Source organism: Xenopus laevis, chromosome 5L (assembly GCF_017654675.1).
Source record: "Xenopus laevis strain J_2021 chromosome 5L, Xenopus_laevis_v10.1, whole genome shotgun sequence".
NCBI lineage: Eukaryota > Metazoa > Chordata > Amphibia > Anura > Pipidae > Xenopus > Xenopus laevis.
Genome location: NC_054379.1, coordinates 61,749,996 through 61,774,193, shown reverse-complemented (window position 1 = coordinate 61,774,193; position 24,198 = coordinate 61,749,996). Strand labels below are relative to the sequence as shown.

General features: G+C 42.2%; 1 protein-coding gene across 10 annotated transcripts in view; it reads right to left on the bottom strand.

Annotated features, from left to right (window-relative positions):
- Positions 1–24,198, bottom strand: part of cep170.L (centrosomal protein 170kDa L homeolog) — a 157,299-nt gene that overhangs the window by 91,990 nt on the left and 41,111 nt on the right. For 9 of the 10 annotated variants that reach the window (XM_041562819.1, XM_018263138.2, XM_041562816.1 and 6 more), the window contains 2 exons: positions 19,384–19,442; positions 19,139–19,301 (listed from right to left, as the gene is read on the bottom strand). In XM_041562819.1, the coding sequence (XP_041418753.1) occupies positions 19,139–19,301; positions 19,384–19,442 (222 nt within the window). The remainder of the gene's footprint in view (positions 1–19,138; positions 19,302–19,383; positions 19,443–24,198) is intronic. The other variant, XM_018263139.2, reaches the window with a different exon arrangement.

The following is a 24,198-nucleotide window of genomic DNA, read 5'->3' as shown; positions in this document are numbered from 1 at the left end:
AAACATGGATTGTTAAAAATCTATTTTTTAAAATAGATATATTTTTGCATTAAATTAAGTAGGCCATTAAAGGGGAACTATCAAGAAAATGAAAATTCAATATAAGCTTCATCATACTGAAATAAGAATCTTTCTACATACAATCAATTAAACATTCAGTACTGTTTCTGAAATAATCAAGTTTGCCTTCACTATCCCTCTCTCAGCATCTGTTTCTCTTCATTCAGGAGTTGGGTGTCAGATGAATGATCCAATATATCTTTTAGGGGGGCTCCTTTTGCCTAAAATATGTATTAGAGCTCACTCTATTAAAATCACCAGAAATCCTGTCTCTCTAAATGCAAAATTTGTGCAAAAAGCAGTTATTTTAGTAGATTTTGTTTATACTGGAATCAGTTATTTGAGTGAGCTATAATTCATCTGCTAGAAAAGGAAGCCCCCCCCTATAAGATATATTGGATCATTCATCTGACACTCAACTACTGCATAAGACAGAATGAAGAGAAACAGATGCTGAGAGAGGAATAGTGAAAATGAACTTGATTATTTCAGAAACTGATTGTGTTTAGAAAGTTTCTTACTTCAGTATGAGGAAGCTTATATTAAAATTTCATTTCCGCGATAGTTCCCCTTTACAAAGGAAACTTTTCACTAAGTGCACAAAGAAATGAAGCAACCAGCTGTAGCTGTTCATGAAAAAAGAAAAACACAGAAGTATGGGTTTTCTTAATTTAGCACAAAAGGCATATATTGATTAAAAGATGGGTATAATGCCCGTATGAGCATAATAAGAGCAAACGTGGAGCGAATTGGGGATGATCTTTCACTAATGCCTTTAAGAGTGGCTTGGATGATTTCTTGGATAGACATGATATCAAAGGCTATTGTGATACTAAATTCTATAGATAGTATAGATATGTGTGTATAATTTATGTGAGAGTAGGGAGGGGTGGGTGTGTGTGTATAGATGCTGGGTTTTCATTTGGAGGGGTTGAACATGATGGACTGTCTTTTTTCAACCTCATTTAACTATGTAACTATGTAACTTTCTGGATAAAATACTGGGAGTAAGACTCTTTTTAAAGGAGAAGGAAAGCTACCAAGGCAGCTCATTAGATTAGCCACAACAGTCCAATCTATAACGCCATTTTTATTTTTTAGATAACTTTACCATACCTGAGTATACAGCTCTAGACACTGTCTGTTTAGCAGCTGCCATATTCGATTGCTGTGACATCACTTCCTGCCGGAGTCTCTCCCTGCTCACTCATAGCTCTGGGCTCAGATTACAGCAGAGAAGGGAGGGAGGGGGAGAGAGGAGCAAACTAAGCATGCTCAAGCCCTGGAGGTTTATGAGTCTCTCCCTGATCACTCATAATTCTGGGCTCAGATTACAGCAGAGAAGGGAGGGAGGGGGAGAGAGGAGCAAACTAAGCATGCTCAAGCCCTGGAGGTTTATGCTGAAAACATAGTAAAATAGTAAGTAAGGTTGAAAAAAGACACACGTCCATCAAGTTCAACCTTTTTTTTTTTTATATCTGCCTAACTGCCAGTTGATCCAGAGGAAGGCACAAAACCTATCTGAAGCCTCACCAATTTGCCTCAGAGGGGGAAAAAATTCCTTCCTGACTCCAAAATGGCAATCAGACTAGTGCCTGGATCAACTTGTACTACAAGCTATCTCCCATAACCCTGTATTCCCTCACTTGCTAAAAAGCTATCCAACCCCTTATTAAAGCTATCGAATATATGAAAATGTAGGAAAGACCTACTGGTAAATAAAGCATTAAGAGAGATTATTATATGACCCCCTTATATATTTATACATAGTTATCATGTCACCCCTTAAGTGCCTCTTCTCCAGCATGAACATCCCCAATTTGGCCAGTCTTTCCTCATAGCTAAGATTTTCCATACCTTTCACCAGCTTAGTTGCCCTTCTCTGTACCCTCTCTAATACAATAATGTCCTGTTTGAGTGATGGAGACCAAAACTGAATGTCATATTCTAGATGGGGCCTTACAAGTGCTCTATACAGTAGAAGAATGACCCCCTCCTCCAGTGACTTTATGCCCCTTTTAAAACAGCTCAAGACCTTATTTGCCCTTGATGCTGCTGACTGGCATTGCTTGCTACAGCCAAGTTTATCATCTACAAGGACTCCAAGGTCACTTTCCATAATGGATTTGCCTAGTGCAGTCCTATTGAGGGTATAATTGGCTTGGATATTTTTACATCCCAGGTGCATGACTTTACATTTATCAACATTGAATCTCATTTGCCACTTAGCTGCCCAGATTGCCAGTTTGTCAAGATCGTGATGCAAGGATGCCACATCCTGGATGGAATTAATTGGGCTGGATAGTTATGTGTCATCTGCAAACACTGATACATTACTTACAACACCCTCCCCTAAGTCATTAATGAACAAGTTAAATAAAATTGGACCTAATACCGAGCCCTGGGGGACCCCACTAAGAACCTTACTCCAAGTAGAGAATGTACCATTAACAACCACCCTCTGTACCCGATCCTGTAGCCAGTTTCCTATCCATGTGCAAACGACTTCATTAAGCCCAACAGACCTTAGTTTAGGAAGCAGTCGTTTGTGGGGCACAGTATCAAATACTTTGGCAAAATCCAAATAGATCACATCTACTGCCCCCCCCCCCACTGTCCAGCATCTTACTTACCTCATAATAAAAAGCAATCAAATTTGTCTAACATGACTTATCCTTCATAAAGTCATGCTGATTGCTGCTCATAATGCCATTCACTAGGACAAAATTTTGAATGTGATCCCTTAACAAGCCTTCAAATAATTTGCCCACCACAGATGTCAAGTTTACTGGCCTATAATTGCCAGGCTGAGATCGTAATCCCTTTTTAAATATTGGAATAACATCATCTTTTCTCCAATCCATAGGCACCATACCAGATGAAAGTGAATCTGAGAAAATCAGAAATAGGGGCTGGTCTAAAACTGTATTAAGCTCTCTTAGAACCAGGGGGTGTATGCCATCAGGCCCTGCAGCCTTGTTTACATTAATTTTTATTAAAGCTTTATGAATCATATCCTGAGTCAGCCACTGACTAGATTGAGCTGAGCCATTAGTGCAGCTATAAAGTAAGCCTGGGAACTCAGACTCCTCTATTGTATATGCTGAAGAAAAGAACTGATTTAACACATTTGCCTTTTCTGTATCTGTTACAACCATACTGGTACCATTATTTAATGGAGCAACACTCTCAACCTGCATCTTCTTACTATTAATATATTTAAAAAACTTTTTAGGGTTAGTTTTCACTTCCATCGCAGGAAGTCTGATACAGAAGCCCATGTATACACAATTGAAGGAAAGAAATGCAGTGTTTCTTTTGACAGAGGACTCAGAGCAGCATTACTTTGAGGATTTACTGGTGTATTTATATAGACCTTTCTGATAAGGCTTACTTAGTTTTAACCTTTTCTTCTCCTTTAACTACCTACTCAGCAGATCCAAAACATGATAGAGAAATGCAATACTGAAATGGTGAACTACTACTAATTTAATTTAAAGGAGACATATTGTGTCATACATTTATTTTAGTAGTATATTCTCCTTTCATAAAAAATTATAGAACTACTGTATAAAAACGTTTTTAAAAACAGTTTACCTACTAAAAAAGCTATTATAGTGAGCCACAGAGAGATCCTTTCTCCTCAATGTCTAGGCTGAAATGAAGGCTGGGCGTGGCATTTCATTCTCCCTCAGAAAGTGATCATAATTACTAATGACAAATTGGAGCATTACAGTAGCAGCCCAAGTCCTGCCCCCTGTCCTATTGTCACTTTACTCACACCTATCATGAATAGCTTTTTTTTTTTTAATATGAAGAAAAAGTGTTTCTTTAAGTGTGGAGGGGGACCTCAGTCTAATGCACATGGCTAAGTAAAATACCCGGAATAACTGGTTAATTACCTTATATAAGGCATTGCTTGCACATCATTTTGTATCTAAGTTTTGCACCATTTTAAAAATTAACTGGTAACATTATCCTTCTTCCCTCTGAGAGCCGTTTGTGTCATTCTTTCTCCTGAATGCTGTACATAACTTCTGACAGCTGCTGCTGTGCTGCTTACAAGGAATATTCGGCTCCCTGCTTCTCTGCCTGGAAGAATAAATCTGCAACTGTCTGTTTCTCATCGAAGCTTCTGCTAAAAGGCTTCAAAGCCAAACATTCCTTGTAAATAGCCACTCTCAAAAGCTTGCCAAGCATATCCACTTCATAGAAAAGCTGAAAGTCCTGCCCACCCTTTCCTCTACAAAGGAATGCCTACAAGTGCCGCCAGCCTCTGGTGAATACTTTCAGAGACAAGAAGCGGAAGTCAAGGAAGGGGCAGTGCTTAAGCAGTTTTACAGTTTTTTTTAACATAAATAAGATCCGAAAGGTATGTTAAAAATGTTGTTTTACCTTCTATTTTGAGACAAGTACAATCTTTCACAGTAAAGTAAAAACGGATAGTATATGGCCCCTTTAACTGTAGCTATACACCATTGTGAACTGGCTAAGATGGATAAAAACTTTTAATTTTCAAATTCCTCAAAACTGATAGCAGAAGATTATTTTCTTAAAACTGTAAAGAATTTCTCGCAAATCTGTAATTTCTGGAAAAAAAACTTGTTTGAGTGCCCATTTAAGTCACTCCTAATTTGTATAAATGGAAATATTTCTATCTACAGTTAGGCCCATAAATCTTTGGACAGAGGCAACTTTTTTCTAATTTTGGCTCTATACATTACCACAATGAATTTTAAATGAAACAACTCAGATGCAGTTGAACTGCAGACTTTCAGCTTTAATTAAGTAGGTCGAACAAAAAGATTGCCCAAATATTTGAGAAACTAAAGCCTTTTTTTTAACACAATCACTTAATTTCAGGGGCTCAAAAGTAATTGGACCATTGACACAAAGGCTATTTTCATGGGCAGGTGTGGGCAATTCCTTCATTATGTCATTATCAATGAAGCAGATAAAAGCCCTGGAGTTGATTTGAGGGGGGTGCTTGTATGTGGATGATTTTGCTGTGAACAGACAACATGCGGTCAAAGGAGCGCTCCATGCAGGTCAAACAAGCCATCCTTTAACTGCAAAAACAGAAAAAAAACCATCCGAGAAATTGCTACAATATTAGGAATGGCAAAATCTACAGTTTGGTACATCCTAAGAAAGAAAGAAAGAAAGCACTAGTGAAGTAAGCAAGGCAAAAAGACCTGGACGTCCATGGAAGGTAACAGTGGTGGATGATCGCAGAATCATTTCCATGGTGAAGAGAAACAAGTGAACAACACTCTCCAGGAGGTAGGAGTATCGATATCCAAGTCTACCATAAAAAGAAGACTGCGTGAAAGTAAATACAGAGGGTGCACTGCAAGGTGCAAGCCACTCACGAGCCTCAAAAATAGAAAGGCTAGATTGGACTTTGCTAAAAAAAAATCTAAAAAAGCCAGCATAGTTCTGGAAAAACATTCTTTGGACAGATGAAACCAAGATCAACCTCTACCAGAATGTTGGCAAGATAAAAGTATGGAGAAGGCGTGAAACAGCTCATGATCCAAAGCATACCACATTATCTATAAAACATGGTAGAGGCAGTGTGATGGCCTGGGCTTGCTTGGCTGCCAGTGGCACTGGGACACTAGTGTTTATCCATGATGTGACAGAGGACAGAAGCATCCAAATGAATTCTGAGGTGTTCAGAGACATATGGTCTGCTCAAATCCAGCTAAATGCAGTCAAATTGATTGGGAGGCGTTTCATAATGACCCAAAACATACAGCTAACGCAACCCAGGAGTTTATTAAAGCAAATAAGTGAAATTTTCTTGAATGGCCAAGTCAGTCACCTGATCTGAACCCAATTGAGCATGCATTTCACTTGCTGAAGACTAAACTTTGGACAGAAAGGCCCACAAACAAACAGCAACTGAAAGCCACTGCAGTAAAGGCCTGCCAGGGCATTAAAGAGGTGGAAACCCAGAATCTGGTGATGTCTATGAGTTCAAGACTTCTGGCTGTCATTGCTAGCAAAGGATTTTCAACTAAGTATTAGAAATGAACATTTTATTTTCAGTTTTTTAATTTGTCTAATTACTTTTGAGCCCCTGAAATGAAGTGATTGTCACGGATAGGGTACTTCCAGCTGCACGTGACTTTAGGTGTGGCTATCAGGGGTCACTAACTCTCTCTCACACACCTTGCACACAGGTAAGACTAACACAAAAGGACCCCACAGACCAACCAACACCCAGAAAATTAATTTGCTGCCACCATCTATCAGTAACAGGAGATAGAAACCTAATATGACTGTTCCCCTGATTCAGTTAATGCCTTTAAGAATGGCTTGGATGATTTCTTGGACAGACATAATATCAAAGGCTATTGTGATACTAAACTCTATAGTTAGTATAGGTATATATAATTTATGTGAAAGTATGGAGGGGTGTGTGTATGGATGCTGGGATTTCATTTGGAAAGGTTGAACTTGATGGACTTTTTTCAACCCGATTTAACTATGTAATGACACTACACCAATGCATTAACCCTTTTCCTGCCAGCCATTTTGTCCTAGATGCGAACATCTACTGCCAAGGCGTTTTTAGACATGTTGCACTCTTTCACTTTAATGGCCTTTCCTGGGGCGGTCTTTTAGTTTACCCAGGAAAACTTTTTTTTTATTTATTTATTTATTTTTTTATGGAGATTTTGTCACCTGTCAAATCTCTAAGCAGTACACTACCAAATTACCAAGCACCAATCCCCAAACGGCATACTTCTCATTTCAAGGCCAAACATTCAACTAACTGCAGGTTTACCCTAAAAAACTACCCATTATTAGAAAGAACAGAATCTGGTGAATAAAAAATGTGTAAATATATCTATGTACTCCAAACTACCAAGTTGCAATTGTTTCCTAAAGTTATAATGTTTTATAGAAATTGGTGAATTTTTTGAAATTTCCACTCTACAGCATCATATCTCCCACACATGATTAGGTATCAATATAAAACACACCAAATATGAAAGCAACAGTTTGATGCCCAATATGTATAGATTTACCTAAGCATGTGGTATATAGGGGCCCTAAAATATAGACACCCAATTTGAGCTATCAGTTCTATAATTCCAGATACTGCAAAATCAACACATTTACATAGATGGGAGGGGGCAAAGGTAGAAAAAAGCACGTTCACCCCAGAAAACCATATATTTTCGGAAAGTACACATTCCACCGATTTCAAATGTATGCATGTTTTTCTTCTCCAAAGCACCAAGCAGCAAAACCTTCCTAAATTTGGCAATTTTGGTGACATTTTCTAAAATCACCTCAAAACTTCCAACCTGCAGGATCATATTTCCTACATACTATTATGTATCAATATATATCACCCCAAATATGAAAGCCTGGGGTCCCCTGAACAGTTTGATGCCCAATATGTATAGGTTTACCTAAGCACGTGGCATATAGGGGCCCCAAAATGAAGACCCCCATATGGTCTTTCATTTACGGTACTGCGGAATCAACACATTTACATCGTTTGGGGGGAAGGTAGAAAAAGTATGTTTACCCCAGAAAACCATATATATTCGGAAAGTACACATTCCCCCGAATCCAAATTGGGTATGCATGTCTTTCTACTCCAAAGTACCAAGCCACAAACCTTTCCTAAACTTGCCAATTTTGGTGACATTTCCAAAAATCACCTCAAAACTTCCACCGTGCAGCATTGTATTTCCCACATACTATTAAGTATCAAGACAAATCACCCCAAATATGAAAGCCTGGAGTCCTCTGAACAGTTTGATGCCCAGTTTGATGACCAATATGTATAGGTGTACCCAAGCACATGGCATATAGGGGCCCCAAAATGAAGACCCCCCCCCCCCATATGGTCTGTCATTTCAGGTACTGCAAAATCAACACATTACATTGTTGGGGGGGGGGCAAAGGTAGAAAAAAGTACGTTCACCCCAGAAAACCATATATCTTTGTTAAGTACACATTGCCCCGAATCCAAATTTGGTATGCATGTCTCTCTAGTCCAAAGCACCAAGCCGCAAACCTTTCCTAAATTTGGCGAATTTGGTGAAATTTCCAAAAATCATCTCAAAATTTCTACCTGCAGCATCGTATTTCCCACATACTTTTAGGTATCAAGACAAATTCCCCAAATATAACAGCCTGGGGTCCTCTGAACAGTTTGATGCAAAATATGTATCGGTTTACATAAGCACGTGGAATATAGAGGCCCTAAAATAAAGACCCACCCCATATGGTCTGTCATTTCAGGTACTGCAAAATCATCACATTTACATAGTTTTGGGGGGACAAAGGTAGAAAAAAGTACGTTCACCCCAGAAAAACATATATTTTCGGAAAGTACAGATTCCCCCAAATCCAAATTTGGTATGCATGTCTTTGTACTCCAAAGTACCAAGTTGCAAACCTTTTCTAAATTTGGTGATTTTGGTGACATTTCCAAAAATCACCTCAACATTTCCACCCTGCAGCATCGTATTTCCCAGATACTTTTAGGTATCAAGACAAATCACCAAAAATATGAAAGCCTGGGGTCCTCTGCAAAGTTTGATGGCCAATATGTAGAGGTGTACCCAAGCACGTGGCATTGTAATGGAAATGGAGGAACTTACCCCACGGGACATCCAAGATGGCGACCTCCTGCTCCACCATGCGGTTCTTCCTGGTCGCAGTGGGACTGCGTCAGAAACGTGTCGCCCCAGGATTGGTCGCCGGCGACGGAATGGACGCCGGCGTCAGAATGTGCGTCGGCGTCAGGACACCAACGTGAGGACGCCGGCGTCGGCGTCATGACGTCAGCGCGTCAAGTTTTGGCGCCAAACTATGGACTATTTAAATCTATTTGCCCATCCTGTCATTGCCTAATTATAGGTCTATCTTGTATAGTTCCTGGGTGCGATTTCTTGCTATTTGGATTCTCCGTGTATTGACTTATTGCCTGTTTAACGATTCTGATTCTTCGCTGCCTGTACCGACCAATTGCCTGCTTTTGACCATTCTTCTGATAAACCCTCTTGTACTGCGAACTTGGTGTTGTTTTGTCTCCTCCTTGGTCCACACCACAACAGAGCCTTCGGGCCTTGACAGTATAATTGGGCCATGGACCCTTCTGAGGAGCCTCAAGTTCCTACTGATGTCGGCAGAGCTGTTTGTGGATTGGCTTCTCGCATGCAGACCTACGAAGCCCAACAAACCCACTTCGGCCAGGCACTAGAAGCAATCCTGGAGAAATTGTCTGCCTTGTCTCCAGTGGTTCCAGTCCCCCTGCCGGTCCCTGCTACTCCGCTCCAGGTTTCCGAGCCTCGCATCCCTGCTCCTCCTCTGTACAGCGGTGATCCGGAATCATGCCGTGGTTTCATCAACCAGTGTGAGATCCAATTCACCCTGCTTCCAGGTCAGTTTGTCTCGGAGCGAGCGAAGGTGGGCTATATCATCACCCGCCTGCAAGGGAAAGCTCTGGAGTGGGCTTCTCCTCTCTGGGAGAAGGAGGACCCGGTTATTGACGATGCCAAGGCCTTCATCCATGACCTCCGCACTGTATTCGACGCTCCTGGTCGGGCTACCTCTGCCTCGGCTCGTTTATTTCAGCTGCAGCAAGGGACTCGTTCTGTTCCGGAATACGCCATCGAATTCCGCACTCTTGTGGCTGAAACTTCTTGGAATAATGATGGTTACCATGCTGCCTTCTACAACGGCCTGGCATTGCGCATCAAGAATGATCTTGTATCACGGGAGAATCCTTCTCGCTGGGAAGATCTTATTGCGTTGGCTGTGAAAGTTGACACCAGACAAAGGGAGTTCCAAGTCGAAGTTGACAGGGAACGCGCTAGGAAGTTTTCCAGGTTCCAACCCACCCTGGCTCCACGCTTCCAAAGACCCTTACTCTCCAGTCCGGCTTCCAACCTTCCTCCTCCGCCTCCTCCGCCTCCTGCGGCATCTGCTACTTCTTCTTTACCTCCTGAAGAACCAATGCAGATTGGACGGGCACGTCTTTCCGAACAGGAGAAGCTCCGGAGAAGGGCTGCTGGGTTATGTCTCTACTGTGGGGGAAAAGCCCACTTCGCCCAACTCCAGAACCTAGGTAAGATTGGGGAGACTTACCTGGGTGGAATTTTTCATTCTCCCCATTCCTCTGCTCAACGTTTTCTCCTTCCTATACAAATCCAGTTCGGCTCCAAGAAGATCCTTTCTCAAGCCTTCCTCGATTCTGGCGCTGCGGGCAACTTCATGGATCGAGCCTTTGCCGGTAAACATGCTATTCCGCTCCAACCCTTGGCAACCCCTCTTCGAGTCCTGGCGATTGATGATCGTCCTCTCTCTTCTGCCATCATCTCGCAGTCTACTCAGGAACTTTCTTTCAAGGTGGGCACTATGCATTTGGAAAGACTGTCTTTTCTTCTTATCGATTGCCCTTCCACTCCTGTTGTCCTGGGATTGCCGTGGCTGTATGTTCATAATCCAGTCATTGACTGGTCCACCACACAAGTGTCCCGTTGGAGCTCATTTTGTTTACATAATTGTTTGCCTGCTGTTCCTGTTGTTAAAGTTTCTTCAGTATCTTCAAATTCTTCTCTTCCTCCTGTGTATCAAGCCTTTTCCGATGTCTTTGATAAGAAATCCGCTGAGATTCTCCCACCTCATCGTCCTTATGATTGTCCTATTGAACTCTTACCCGGCTCAATGCCCCCCCCCCCCGAGGCCGCACTTACCCGCTTTCTCCCTCCGAAACTTCTGCTATGAAGTCATATATCCAGGAGAATCTTCAAAGAGGTTTCATTCGTCCTTCTACCTCCCCTGCTGGAGCAGGGTTCTTCTTTGTCGAAAAGAAAGACGGTAGTTTGCGGCCCTGCATTGACTACAGGGGGTTAAATAAGATCACCATAAAGAACAGATATCCTCTTCCTCTCATCTCCGAACTTTTTGATCGGCTTAAGGGTGCTAATTTCTTTACTAAGCTGGATCTACGTGGGGCCTACAATCTCATTCGGATCCGTGAGGGAGATGAATGGAAGACCGCTTTCAATACTCGCGATGGACATTACGAGTACCTCGTCATGCCATTTGGTCTCTGCAACGCTCCTGCGGTCTTCCAAGAATTAGTCAATGACATTTTTCGTGATCTTTTGGGACAGTGTGTGGTCGTGTATTTAGACGACATTCTTATTTTTTCTAAGAATCTTCTGGATCATCGTTGCCAAGTGCGTGAAGTTCTTTCCAGGTTGAGGAAAAACAATCTCTTCGCCAAATTGGAGAAATGCATCTTCGAAGCTTCTTCCATTCCTTTTCTTGGCTACATCATTTCTCCACAAGGCTTCAAGATGGATCCCGCCAAAGTCTCTGCGATCTTGGATTGGCCCCTTCCTACCAGCGTCAAGGCAGTTCAGAGGTTTATTGGCTTCGCCAATTATTATAGACAGTTTATCAAAGACTTTTCTTCCAAAATCTTTCCAATTCTTGCCTTGATCCGTAAAGGGAGTAAACCTCAACACTGGTCCCCTCTAGCTCTCGAAGCCTTCAAGACCCTCAAAGAAGCCTTTTCTTCTGCTCCAATTCTTAGACACCCTGAACCTCTACTACCCTTCTTCATGGAAGTTGATGCCTCTGATGTTGGAGCTGGAGCAGTTCTGTCTCAAAGATCTTCTTCAGATGGTAAACTTCATCCTTGTGCTTTTTTCTCTAAAAAATTTTCTTCCCCAGAGCAAAATTACGATGTTGGGAATCGCGAGCTACTTGCCGTTAAGTTGGCCCTGGAAGAATGGAGACATTTACTTGAAGGTTCTTCAGTTCCTGTGACCATCTTTACTGACCACAAAAATCTTGAATTTATTCAATCCCTCAAGCGCCTCAATCCCCGGCAAGCCAGGTGGGCACTTTTCTTTTCTCGCTTTAATTTTGTTATCACCTTTCGTCCTGGCTCCAGAAACAGGAAGGCTGATGCTCTGTCCAGAAGTTTTGTTCCTGAAGATTCCTGCCCTGAAGATCCTGAACCCATTGTGCCTCCTACCAAGATTATTGCCGCCTTGTTTCCCTCCTGTGCCTCTCAGTTACTTTCCGCTCAGTCGTCGGCTCCTGTAGAGACTCCTCTTGGTTTTGCTTTTGTTCCTCCGGAATTCCGTCATGCCATTTTATCCCAATCTCACAGTTCCAAACAGGCTGGTCATCTCGGGATTAAGAAGACAACCGAGCTCTTGTCTCGTTTGCTTTGGTGGCCGACCCTAAGGAAAGATGTTAAAGACTTTGTCTCTTCTTGTTCCGTTTGTGCTGTTTCCAAGTCCGGACATTCCCCCCCAAGGGTTTACTCTTGCCGCTTCCCATTCCATCTCGACCTTGGACTCACCTGGCAATGGATTTCATTGTTGATCTCCCTGTTTCTTCTGGCCACACTGTCATCTGGGTGGTAATCGACAGATTCAGCAAAATGGCTCACTTCACGCCGCTTCGGAAACTGCCTTCCGCCCCTGAACTCTCTGAACTTTTTATTAAACACATTTTTCGTCTTCATGGATTTCCTGCCGAGATTGTGTCCGACCGGGGTTCCCAGTTTGTTTCCAAGTTCTGGAGATCTCTTTGCAAGGCTCTTAACATTTCTCTCCAATTTTCTTCCGCTTACCACCCACAGTCTAATGGAGCCGCAGAACGGGTCAATCAGGCCATGGAACAGTTTCTTCGTTGTCATGTGTCCCTGTGCCAGGATGATTGGTCGGATCTTCTTCCCTGGGCTGAGTTTGCTCACAACAACGCTCTGCATTCTTCTTCCCAGAAGTCTCCTTTCTTCTGTGTGTATGGTCTGAATCCCTTGGCTTTTTCCCAGGATCTTCTTACCAACGTTCATGCGGCCAATGACCAAGCTGCTCACATGTTGGCTATTTGGCATGCTACTGCGGCAAACTTGGAGAAAAGTTCCCTGGTGCAGAAGAGGTTTGCCGATAAAAGAAGGATTTCGTCCCCTCCATATGTTCCTGGTGATAAAGTTTTTCTTTCCACACGCAACATTTGTCTCAAGATTCCTACACCCAAGCTTGGTCCTAAATTCATCGGTCCTTTCCCTATCATCGAAATCATCAACCCTGTGGCTGTTCGTCTTCAACTTCCTCCTGAGCTGCGGATACCCAATGTTTTTCATGTTTCTCTGCTTAAACCTGCTGTGTCTTGCCCCTCTTCTTCTTCCTCTCCAGCTCCTGTCTTGGTCGACGATCATAAGGAATTCGAAGTCAAGAGAATCCTGGACTCTCGTATTTCTAGGGGCATTCTTCAATACCTTATCGAATGGAAGGGGTTCGGTCCAGAAGAGTGTTCCTGGGTGAGAAGTTCTGACGTTCATGCTTCTGTCTTGGTCCGTAAGTTCCACAGACTTTTTCCTTCTTCCCCTAGCCTCGGTGGTCCTGAGGCCCCCCCTAAGGAGGGGGGTACTGTAATGGAAATGGAGGAACTTACCCCACGGGATATCCAAGATGGCGACCTCCTGCTCCACCATGCGGTTCTTCCTGGTCGCAGTGGGACTGCGTCAGAAACGTGTCGCCCCAGGATTGGTCGCCAGCGACGGAATGGACGCCGACGTCAGAATGTGCGTCGGCGTCAGGACACCAACGTGAGGACGCCGGCGTCGGCGTCATGACGTCAGCGCGTCAAGTTTTGGCGCCAAACTATGGACTATTTAAATCTATTTGCCCATCCTGTCATTGCCCAATTATAGGTCTATCTTGTATAGTTCCTGGGTGCGATTTCTTGCTATTTGGATTCTCCGTGTATCGACTTATTGCCTGTTTAACGATTCTGATTCTTCGCTGCCTGTACCGACCAATTGCCTGCTTTTGACCATTCTTCTAATAAACCCTCTTGTACTGCGAACTTGGTATTGTTTTGTCTCCTCCTTGGTCCACACCACAACAGAGCCTTCGGGCCCTGACAGGCATATAGGGGCCTGAAAATGAAGACCCTCATATGGTCTGTCATTTCAGGTATTACAAAATCAACACATTTACATAGTTTTTGGGGGGGAAGGTAGAAAAAAGTAAGTTCACCCCAGAAAACTATATATTTTCGTAAAGTATACATTCCCCCGAATCCAAATTGGGTATGCATATCTTTCTACTCCAAAGCACCAAGCCGCGAACCCTTCCTAAATTTGGCGATAAAAGCAAAAATTTTTACATTTCTCAAAATCGAAAAAAAATATTGCAATTGGCTGCATTTATCTCACCCAATTTCTTAAATACAATTGTAAAACACAATAAATATTGATGCCAAGGGTCTAATGAACAGTTTGATGCCCAATATGCATAGATATACCAAGGCAGCTGGAATGTGCGGACCCCAAATGAAAATAGTGCATATGAGTTTTCTCCGCTGCCGATTCACCTTCTTTGAACATAGACCCTTGACTTCATATTATGTGCCTCCTAACAGCAAAGACCCCCCCCCCAAATCATATATTTTTGGAAAGTACACATTCTGATGAATCCAACAAAGATAAAGACGTCTTTCTACACCAAACTGCAAAGCTTTTCTAAACATAGAGGTTTTTACAACATTTCTGAAAATCGCCTAAAAGTTGCAGTTTGCAATTTATCTCACACAATGTTTTACGTACAAAGAAAAATCACCCTAAATATGGACGTCAGAGGTCTACAGAATAGTTTGATGCCCAATATGAATAGATTTTCCAAAGTATGTGGTGTGTACTGACCCCACATGAAAAAACGTGCATATGAATTTTCATGCTAGTCAACTCAGCTGCTGAAAACAGTACCCCGACTGTGCGTTATGTATTGTAAGACCCCCAAACTGTAAAAAGACTCCCAGAACACCATATATTTTTGAAAAGTACATATTCTGACGGATCAAACTAAGTAAAATATATCTTTCTATACCAAAGCACCAAACAGCAAAACTGTACTAAAGATACATAAGGAAAAATAATGCATGGATAAAATAACAATAAAACCACAAAAATTGTGTAAATCAATGAAATAACTGATCCGACAGCATAATTAGTGGCCAAAATCGATTATCCAATAAATAAGTGTGAAATGAAGTGCAAATAAGTGTACATAGGTGTACATAACTTTCCACAAAAAAAAAAAAAGAATCTTTACTAAAAATAAGTGTGTACGTGTGTATAGATGTATATAAGTGTGTGTAGTGTGTAAATGAAGGCCACTTACTGTTCCTGGAGCAGTAGGGACAATCTGATTGCTATAGAAGTCCTGGAGCAGCGTGTTTGCTGAGTCACTCCAAACAGGAAGTGCTTGGGCATCGCCAGTGAAGGAAACTGGTAAGTGCAGCATATGCTGCTTTTTGCGATTTTAGGTCGGCCCTGCGACAATCCTGTTGCAGGACCGACATGACAGCCCCCCAGCCTCGTTGCCCAGGGGGCTGTCATCACTGCTGAGTCTCTGCAGAGGCAGCTAAAGCCACTGATGCAGAGATCAGCACTGATTTCTGCCAAAACATACTAGGCACGATCTTGGCAGTTAAAGCCCTTGCCTGCCAGAACGTAGGGAATACGTGCTTGGCAGGCAAAGGGTTAAAGGACCAGTAACATCAAAAAAATTTTTTAAAAAATTAGTTAGTATACAACGAAAAATAAACACCAAGACAAATAAAACTTTTATATTGCAAAGCCTTTATTAAGAAATAACTTACTGAAACTCCACTTCCTGTCCTCTTCAGAAATGGCGAAAAGGCGGCCATCCATCCAGAGGTGCTCGATTTCTCCTCCCTGGCTGCATTCTGCATTGAAGAGAGAAGAGGATGGAGCGTGACGGGGTCGCTGTTCTTCTGCAAATAATCCTCACAGCATTTGCAGTAACAGCGATACATGGAAAGTGTATTTTCTATGCCAGATATGCGGTGCTCTTTGCCACTATATCACTACAACCTAGTACGGAAATTTGAGTTGCGCTGAACCTAGCATCTCGGCGGAACTGAGCGAGTCTGCGTTGAAGAGTGGGGGTGGGGAGCTCCGTGAAATTCGGGGATTGCCTGAGCGCGTGACCCTGACTTGTAAGATAATGTGTTGTCGCGCAAAGCCCCCCCCCCGCACGTTTGTATGGGAGCTTCCGTGCCGGTATTTAGATCTGCCACCCTGCCCGCATCTCCAGCCTGACACCCGTGCGCTTCTCTAATGGCGCCTGTCCCTATGTGCCAGAGGGGGGTGTTCGTGATAGTAATGGAGCGCATCATTGGCCATCATATCTGGCATAGAAAATACACTTTTCTATCGTTGTATCTGCGCTTGTCGCTGAGCGTGACGGGGCTGCTGTTCTTCTGCAAATAATCCTCACAGCATTGGCAGTAACAGCGATACAAGCGCAGATACAGCCAATGCTGTGAGGATTATTTGCAGAAGAACAGCAGCCCCGTCACGCTCAGCGACAAGCGCAGATACAGCGATAGAAAAGTGTATTTTCTATGCCAGAAATGATGGCCAATGCTGCGCTCCATTACTATCACGAACACCCCTCTCTGGCACATAGGGACAGGCGCCATTAGAGAAGCGCACGGGTGTCAGGCTGGAGACGCGGGCAGGGTGGCAGATCTAAATACCGGCACGGAAGCTCCCATACAAACATGCGGGGGGGGGGGCTTTGCGCGACAACACATTATCTTACAAGTCAGGGTCACGCGCTCAGGCAATCCCCGAATTTCACGGAGCTCCCCAGCCCCACTCTTCAACGCAGACTCGCTCAGTTCCGCCTTGATGCTAGGTACAGCGCAACTCAAATTTCCGTACTAGGTTGTAGTGATATAGTGGCAAAGAGCACAGCATCATCATATCTGGCATAGAAAATACACTTTCCATGTATCGCTGTTACTGCCAATGCTGTGAGGATTACAGGAAGAACAGCGGCCCGTCACACTCCATCCTCTTCTCTCTTCAATGCAGAATACAGCGAGGGAGGAGAAATCGAGCACCACTGGATGGATGGTCGCCTTTTCGCCGTTTCTGAAGAGGACAGGAAGTGGAGTTTCAGTAAGTTATTTCTTAATAAAGGGCTTTGCAATTTAAAAGTTTTATTTGTCTTGGTGTTTATTTTTCGTTGTATACTAACTAATTTTTTTTAAAAAAACTTTGATGTTACTGGTCCTTTAAACACTTTCTCACTATAGTCAGGGTAAGTTCCTATTGATTCAACCAGTACTCCAGCACACCAAGGGTTAATCAGCATACACACAGACTAGTATTTCCATTCAGCATGCAGAGGGTTAAGGCTCACAGTTACACTATTTCAGGCTAGGTTTGTTTAGAGCACCAAAGACAAATGTAATAAATTCTCTTTAATATTATAAAAGGTATAACAGTGCAATTAACAAAAAAAGATGTTACAAAAAGAGACATATATTCAATAATACAATTACAAACTAAACTATAAAATAAAAGGGAAAAGAGGTATAGAATTCCTGGTCCCGGAGGCAAGGGGAAACAAATGGGATAACTTCCAATTGCAATTGGTCCTCCTAATAAATCCAATTCTTAGTCAGAAGAGCTGACTATTTATCAGTGATTTCAGGGCATCAGGTAACTGCACACTCCCCCCTCCCTCAGGAATGCAAGGGGCGTGACCTAGCAGGACACAGATTGAGTTTTTATGACCTCCTGTGAGTAGGAACTGGACCAAGAATATAATGGCCATAACTCCTTATAGGAACATAGGAGAGAGATGATATATTCATTGTTTATTAATTCTCTCATGGATTCGCTAGATACTAAACATTGATAATGTGTGACCTGCCCAGATATTCATATTTGATATACAGAGTACCAAACCTCGTCATGTTTGGACTCATCTGAAAGCTGAAATTATCTTGGAACCATCACCAGTTTTTTTATACTGTTGGTACAACAGGTATGGGTTCTGTGAGGATAAATATGTTTTAGGATGTGTTATGTGTGACCTTCACTTCACCTGTGAGGGGGCCTTGCTGGGAACTTTAAGTTCTCCCTCCTTGGGCTTTCCCCCCTCCACATGGAAAGGTTCTTATCATCCAGGGCTTGGAGAAGGGCATCATAGGTTGTGACCCCCATTTTAAATGGTTGACTGAAGAGAGGCCTGCTATGTGTCCGATTTCAGTATTGGCAGAAATGTTTTTTCATGATACCTTGGCCTGTGTTATTAACTATTACAGGCCTGTATCATGACAATGATTGTGTTAAAAAGGGTTTAGTTCCTCACATTTGTATGCAATCTTTTTGTTCAACCCACTGAATTAAAGCTGAAAGTCTGCAGTTCAGCTGCATCTGAGTTGTTTCATTTAAAATTCATTGTGGTAATGTACAGAACCAAAATTAGAAAAAAGTTGTCTCTGTCCAAAGATTTATGGGCCTAACTGTATATACTCAAGAATACTAAACAGTTACAGAGAATTCTCAGGCTGCAGGTTGTGTAAAATTCAAGCAACTAATGATATATACACAATAATAAAAAAGCAAGTTAAGAAGAAATTTTCTGCAACATTTTCCATGCACAAACGTTGAAAAAAGAAAATTATTCATTTATATATGTCTGAATTACTTACCTGTTTTTAAACAGTCAGATAGAAAACTTTAAATTTGGTTAGAATTTTCTAGATAGTTATTTTGTGGTTGGCAGAGGATATGAATATGTACATTTGTGCATTGTTATTATGATGTTTAATATGAATACTATAATGATCTGCTGTAAAGGAACAGACAGTGGCAGTGGTCTTCACCATTCCATAAAGCAGGAAAACCCGATGGACACTCTTTTGGGGCTCATAACTTTATGTGGTAGGACTGACAGGAACCCCACTAACTTCAATGATCAAAAACAATTAGCGGACTATAGGCAAGGATGAAGCAGCAGAAGCGCGGACTATAAATAAGCAATTTTGCAGTTTAACCGATTGTGTGCTGTTCTTTAGGGGGCTGTTATAATTTTTGTACATTTCTTTATTTAAAGGTTTACATCTCCTTTAATAGTTTGACAAACCCACACTTTTATTGCTCTTTTAATCACCCTTCCTTGTAAAGTAGACACATTTGCACTGCGTGTACACACACGTGTTAACAAAACTGCTACTCCTACTGACTTACCAGCCAACTTTTCTTCTAACTTCACAGTTTCCACAGCCTTCTGAAGTACGTTGACAGGAGTATCATTTACTTTTGAATCAGGAGGTCTGGAGGCAGTTTGTTTGGGTCCTTCGATCTCAGGTGGTTTTTGTGAAAAATGCAGCTGACTTGAAAACTTTTCATGCTGGGGGATAACATAATAATCCACTCTAAATCATTACAGCTTCAAGAGATTGCTTAGAAATTAACAATAAAAAAAGAATTACCTTAAGTGCTTCTTCAGGGACCCTCATTTCCCCGCGCACTACAGAAAAAAGGTTAGTATGTACAATATGCTAAGGAACAAATACAATTAGTGAATGGTATGACAATTAAAGAAAGCATCACGCAAAACAGTATTGAAAAGAAATTTATGAAAAAATATAGCAGAACTAAAAATACTAAAGAAAAAACATTTAAAATAGAAACAAACCCTTTACTAAAAGAACCCCTACCCCCCACCCTACGTAGACCCCCCTCCCTCCTAGCCTAGCTGCCCCCCCGGGGAAATGCCCCTAACTTTTTACTTACCGTATATACTCGAGTATAAGCCGTCCCGAGTATAAGCCGAGGTACCTAATTTTACCTCCAAAAACTGGGAAAGCTTATTGACTCGAGTATAAGCCTAGGGTGAGAAATGCAGCAGCTTCTGGTAAGTTTCAATCAAAAAATTGAGGGTTTCTGCTGCCAATGGAGGTGCCGGCGTCTTGTTTTTGGATGCGACCATTCTTGGAAGCCGGCGAATATTCTTGGAGCCTATTCTTGGACGCTGGCGACTATTCTTGGACGCCGGCGACTATTCTTGGGCGACCATTTTTGCGCTTGACCCGAGTATAAGCCGAGGTAGAGTTTTTCAGCATATTTTGGGGGCTGAAAAACTCGGCTTATACTCGAGTATATACGGTACTACTCGGAGCAGAATCACAGCATCGGAGTTCACTGCTGCTATCTTCCGGGTCTTCGGTAAGCTGAGACGGAGAGAGGCGAAGCGCGCATGCGCAGTTGGAGCAATTTACTGGTTTGCGACAACTGCGCATGCGCCAAAATGGATGGAAATTGTCGAAGCGCCGGAAGAAGACACGAAGACCCAGAAGATGGCTGTGGTGAACTCCGATGCTGTGACTCTGCTCCAAAGGGTAAGTAAAAAGTTTGGGGCATTTCCCCAGGGGTGCAGCTAGGCTGGGAGGGGGAGAAGGGAGGGGGGTCTACGTGGGGTTGTGGGTAGGGTTTTTTTTGCTAAAGGGTTTGTTTCCCCTTTAATTCACATTGATCAAATCAAGTTTTGCTTTACTGCATTGGTTTTCTGAGTTTTTAGCTGAAGACTAGCACCATCCACACACACAAACACACGTTTTGACTTATATTCATTTCCTATAGCTGAATCCGAACCCTGCTGTAAAAGGCCGATTCCGAATCCTGCTGAAAAAACTGAATACTAGATTCGGTGCATACCTAGTTTTAATTTTGGGAGGAGAAAAATATAACTAAATTGACCACTGATAGATAAAACCTAAGACAAAAGCTGCAAATTGAGAAATCTCACTTTAAAAACATTTATAAATATTTCTAATAAAAGGGTGAGGTAGTAATTGTAAAAACAGAGATCTGTAAGTGTTGCAATAAAAATTGAGATAATGTTTTTTCTGATTAAAGGAATAGGCAGAATACATTTTCAGCTCTACCCAGTAATTATATTGCTCATGTTGAGCAAAGATTTACAAACTGCCCTTTTCAGAAGACATTAACAGCTTTTTGTGAGCTGCAAATATGTAAGCTTTCCTGTCTTTCCTAGTATTATTTTTTATGTTTTGCTCTTTAATCTTATTTATTCCACTATTTATCATACATGCAGCTATGGCAATAGAATCTACAACTGTGGGTAAAAAAACTTTCATTTTGGGGACTGGAGAAGGAATTTAACCCGTTTAAGTGCGGGTAGAATTTCACATTTCCAGTTGTAATCTGCTCTCTCACTGAACATGCATATTGGGAATTAAATTATACACCATTTTTCAGGACCACCTAAGCTCTCCAAATTTGTTTCTGTGTAATTGCAATTTTAAAAAGAAACAAGCCTATAAATATACATAATATATTTTTTTTTCTTCATAATATAAAGATATATCTCATACAACTTAGATTATATAACAGATTTGCAAAGCCGTATGCCTCCTAAATAGGATACCTTGCCAAAAGAGTGGTTCTTCCTGTCTGTGGCCATCTTTAGAAATAAGATGCAATATTTCACAAACTTAAATGATTGTAAGGTATATAAATATGGAATTTTTTTCATACTCACCGTAATTTCTATTTCCAAGTCACTTCCATGGCAGCATTCACTAACTTGGGCTAATCCCGCCTATCAGTTCACTGAACGATTGGTTTAAATCATCCCCACCTCCCTGCATTCCCCGTCTAGTAACAAGTTCCAGAAGAAGGGAGGGAAGTTGGTGAATGCTGCCATGGAAGTGACTTGGAAATAGAAATTACGGTATGAAAAAATTTCTATATTTCACAAGTCACCCATGGCAGACAATTCACCAATATGGGATTTCCCAAAGCTCAAGAAGGGAGGGACCATTGCTGAACAAAAAAAATTATTTAGAATTAACAACAGATTGCAAGATCTTGCTCCAAAATCTCGCATCTTGAGACAACATAACATTTAGTCTATAATGACGGACGAATGTACAGGGAGATGACCATCTAGCAGCCTTCCAGACGAGGTCTGGCGGGCCCTGGCTTCTGCTGCCCAGGAAGTAGCCATAGTTCTTGTAGAATGAGCCCTCAGGTCCTTAGGAACTTCTTTGCCTGTCAGCTGGTAAACTAGAACAATGCAGGAGATAATCCAGCGACCAATAGTCAATTTAGCTGGAGCCACACCCTTCCTAGGGCCTTTAGGAATCAGAAATAATTTATCCAACCTCCGCCACTCTCCTGTTCGAGTCAAATACTGAGAAATGGCCCTAACTAGGTCCAATGTATGCCATTCTTATTCCTTGTCAGACTTATGGGAAGGACAGAAGGAAAGAAGTGTTATTTCCAAATCAGCAGGAAATTGAGAAATTACTTTTGGAAGGAAACCAAAAGCCGGTCTCATCACTACTTTATCCAGGTAGATAATTGTTTTGGGTTCTCTCGCTGAGAGTGCAGAAATCTCACCTTCCCTTCAAGCTGAATTAATTGCTACCAGGAACAAAACTTTCAATGTTGCATGCCAGTCTGAGGCTTTTTCCAAAGGCTCAAGTGGTGGGAACATTAAAGCTCGTAAAACTATCATAAGGTCCCAAGGTGGGATCTTGGATTTTGTGGATGGACACACTCTTTTCAATGCATTAAAAATCAGTTAACAAGAGGCTCTTTCGCCCAGGAATGGCCAGATAACACCGACAATGCTGAGATCTGACCTCGAAGCATACGGATGCCAAGTTTCTTCTGGAAACCACAAACAGGAATTGAACTGAATTGTCTCACCACATGACATAAAAAAAGTATGTGGCAAAAAAGCAGACCCAAAAAAAAAAGGTAGAAAGAAGTACGTTAACCCCTGAACACCATATATTTTTGGAAAGTACATATTCTGATGAAAACAAAATTGTTAAAAATGTCTTTCTACTCCAAACTATCAAAAACTGCAAAGCTACGCTAAATAAAATGTGAAGGACAACAATGCAAGCATAAAACTGCAATAAAATCAGATAAATCAAATCAAATCAGAAAAATCAATGAAATAACAAAATAACTGATACAACAACGTGGTTAGTGGTCAGAAATCTTGATCCAATAGTCACACTGTGAAATCTACAGTTTTTAGGGGAAAAACAAGAGGCAAAATGATAAAATGTGTGTATACTTCTAAAAGATGTGAGCATGTGTGTATATGAGTATGTGCGCATATAAATTTATGCAAAAGCATGTAAAAAAAGCCAAAAAAGAAAAAATGTGTATTGTGTGTGTACATGCATGTATGGCTGTGTAAATGTGTGTGTATAAGTGTACAAAAAAAGGCTACTTATCATTCTGAAGTCCATGGCAGCCATGGGGGTCCTTGATCGCAGAGTCAATGCAGCAGGAAATCAGAGGGCAGGAGCCCGCTGGCTGGAAGGGGCAGAAGCAGCGCAGACACACGCCTGCCTTTAGAAAACAGGTCATTGCAGGACCCACTTTGCCTCTCTTCCACTCCCCCTGCTTGTTGCCTAGGGGTTGGGAGTGCTTCTGAGCCCTCTGCACTAGTGCAGAGAGGAGGCCTTTCCTGCTAAGACAATAGGTACTACGTGTTTGGCAGTTGGGGCTTTTTCCTACAAGAATGTAGTACCTACGCTCAGGACCGGATTTCATCCATTCATGCCCCTGGGCCGCCTGGGTCCTAGTGCCCGCACACACCTCCCTACGAGCGCATGTGCCGCCCCGTAGGCCACCTGGGTTCTATCGCTTGCACGCAAACACCTCCATACGAGCGCATGCGTCGGCCTCTCAGCCACCAGGTCCTAGCCCGGGAACATCACCCCATGAGCGCATGTTACCCAGTGCTCTTAGTGCTGCTAAAAATTTTGCCACCCCTAGGCCCGGGCCTTTGTGGCCTTGCCAAAAAATCAGTTAAAAACGGTTAAAGGGCAAATTACCAACAGTCTGCAAAATAATAATTGAAAAACAAAGGAAAAACATTATAAGATTAATACAATTTTTTTTATTAAAAGTTTGTGTGGGTCACTTGGTATTTTTGTATGGGGGGGCGCTAGCCTGCTGGAGGGATTTCGGGCATGAAGAATGGGGATGGCAGTGGGGTGGGGGCTGTAGGACATCTGCTCTTGGCTCAGTCCAGCCCAATGGTGTGTGTAAGTGGCTTCAAAGCCCCCCTTATAGATTGATACAAAACTCTTGATCTACCCTGACCCAGCACCCCCCCCTCCCCAGACAGCATCAGTAGTTTTTTTAATGTTGAAAGCTCCATTCTCCTCTCCGCCAGTGCCCCCCCCCCAGCCAGCCAGCATCATTAGTTTCATTTTGAATTCTCCGTTCTCGGTCTGTATCACATAACTGCT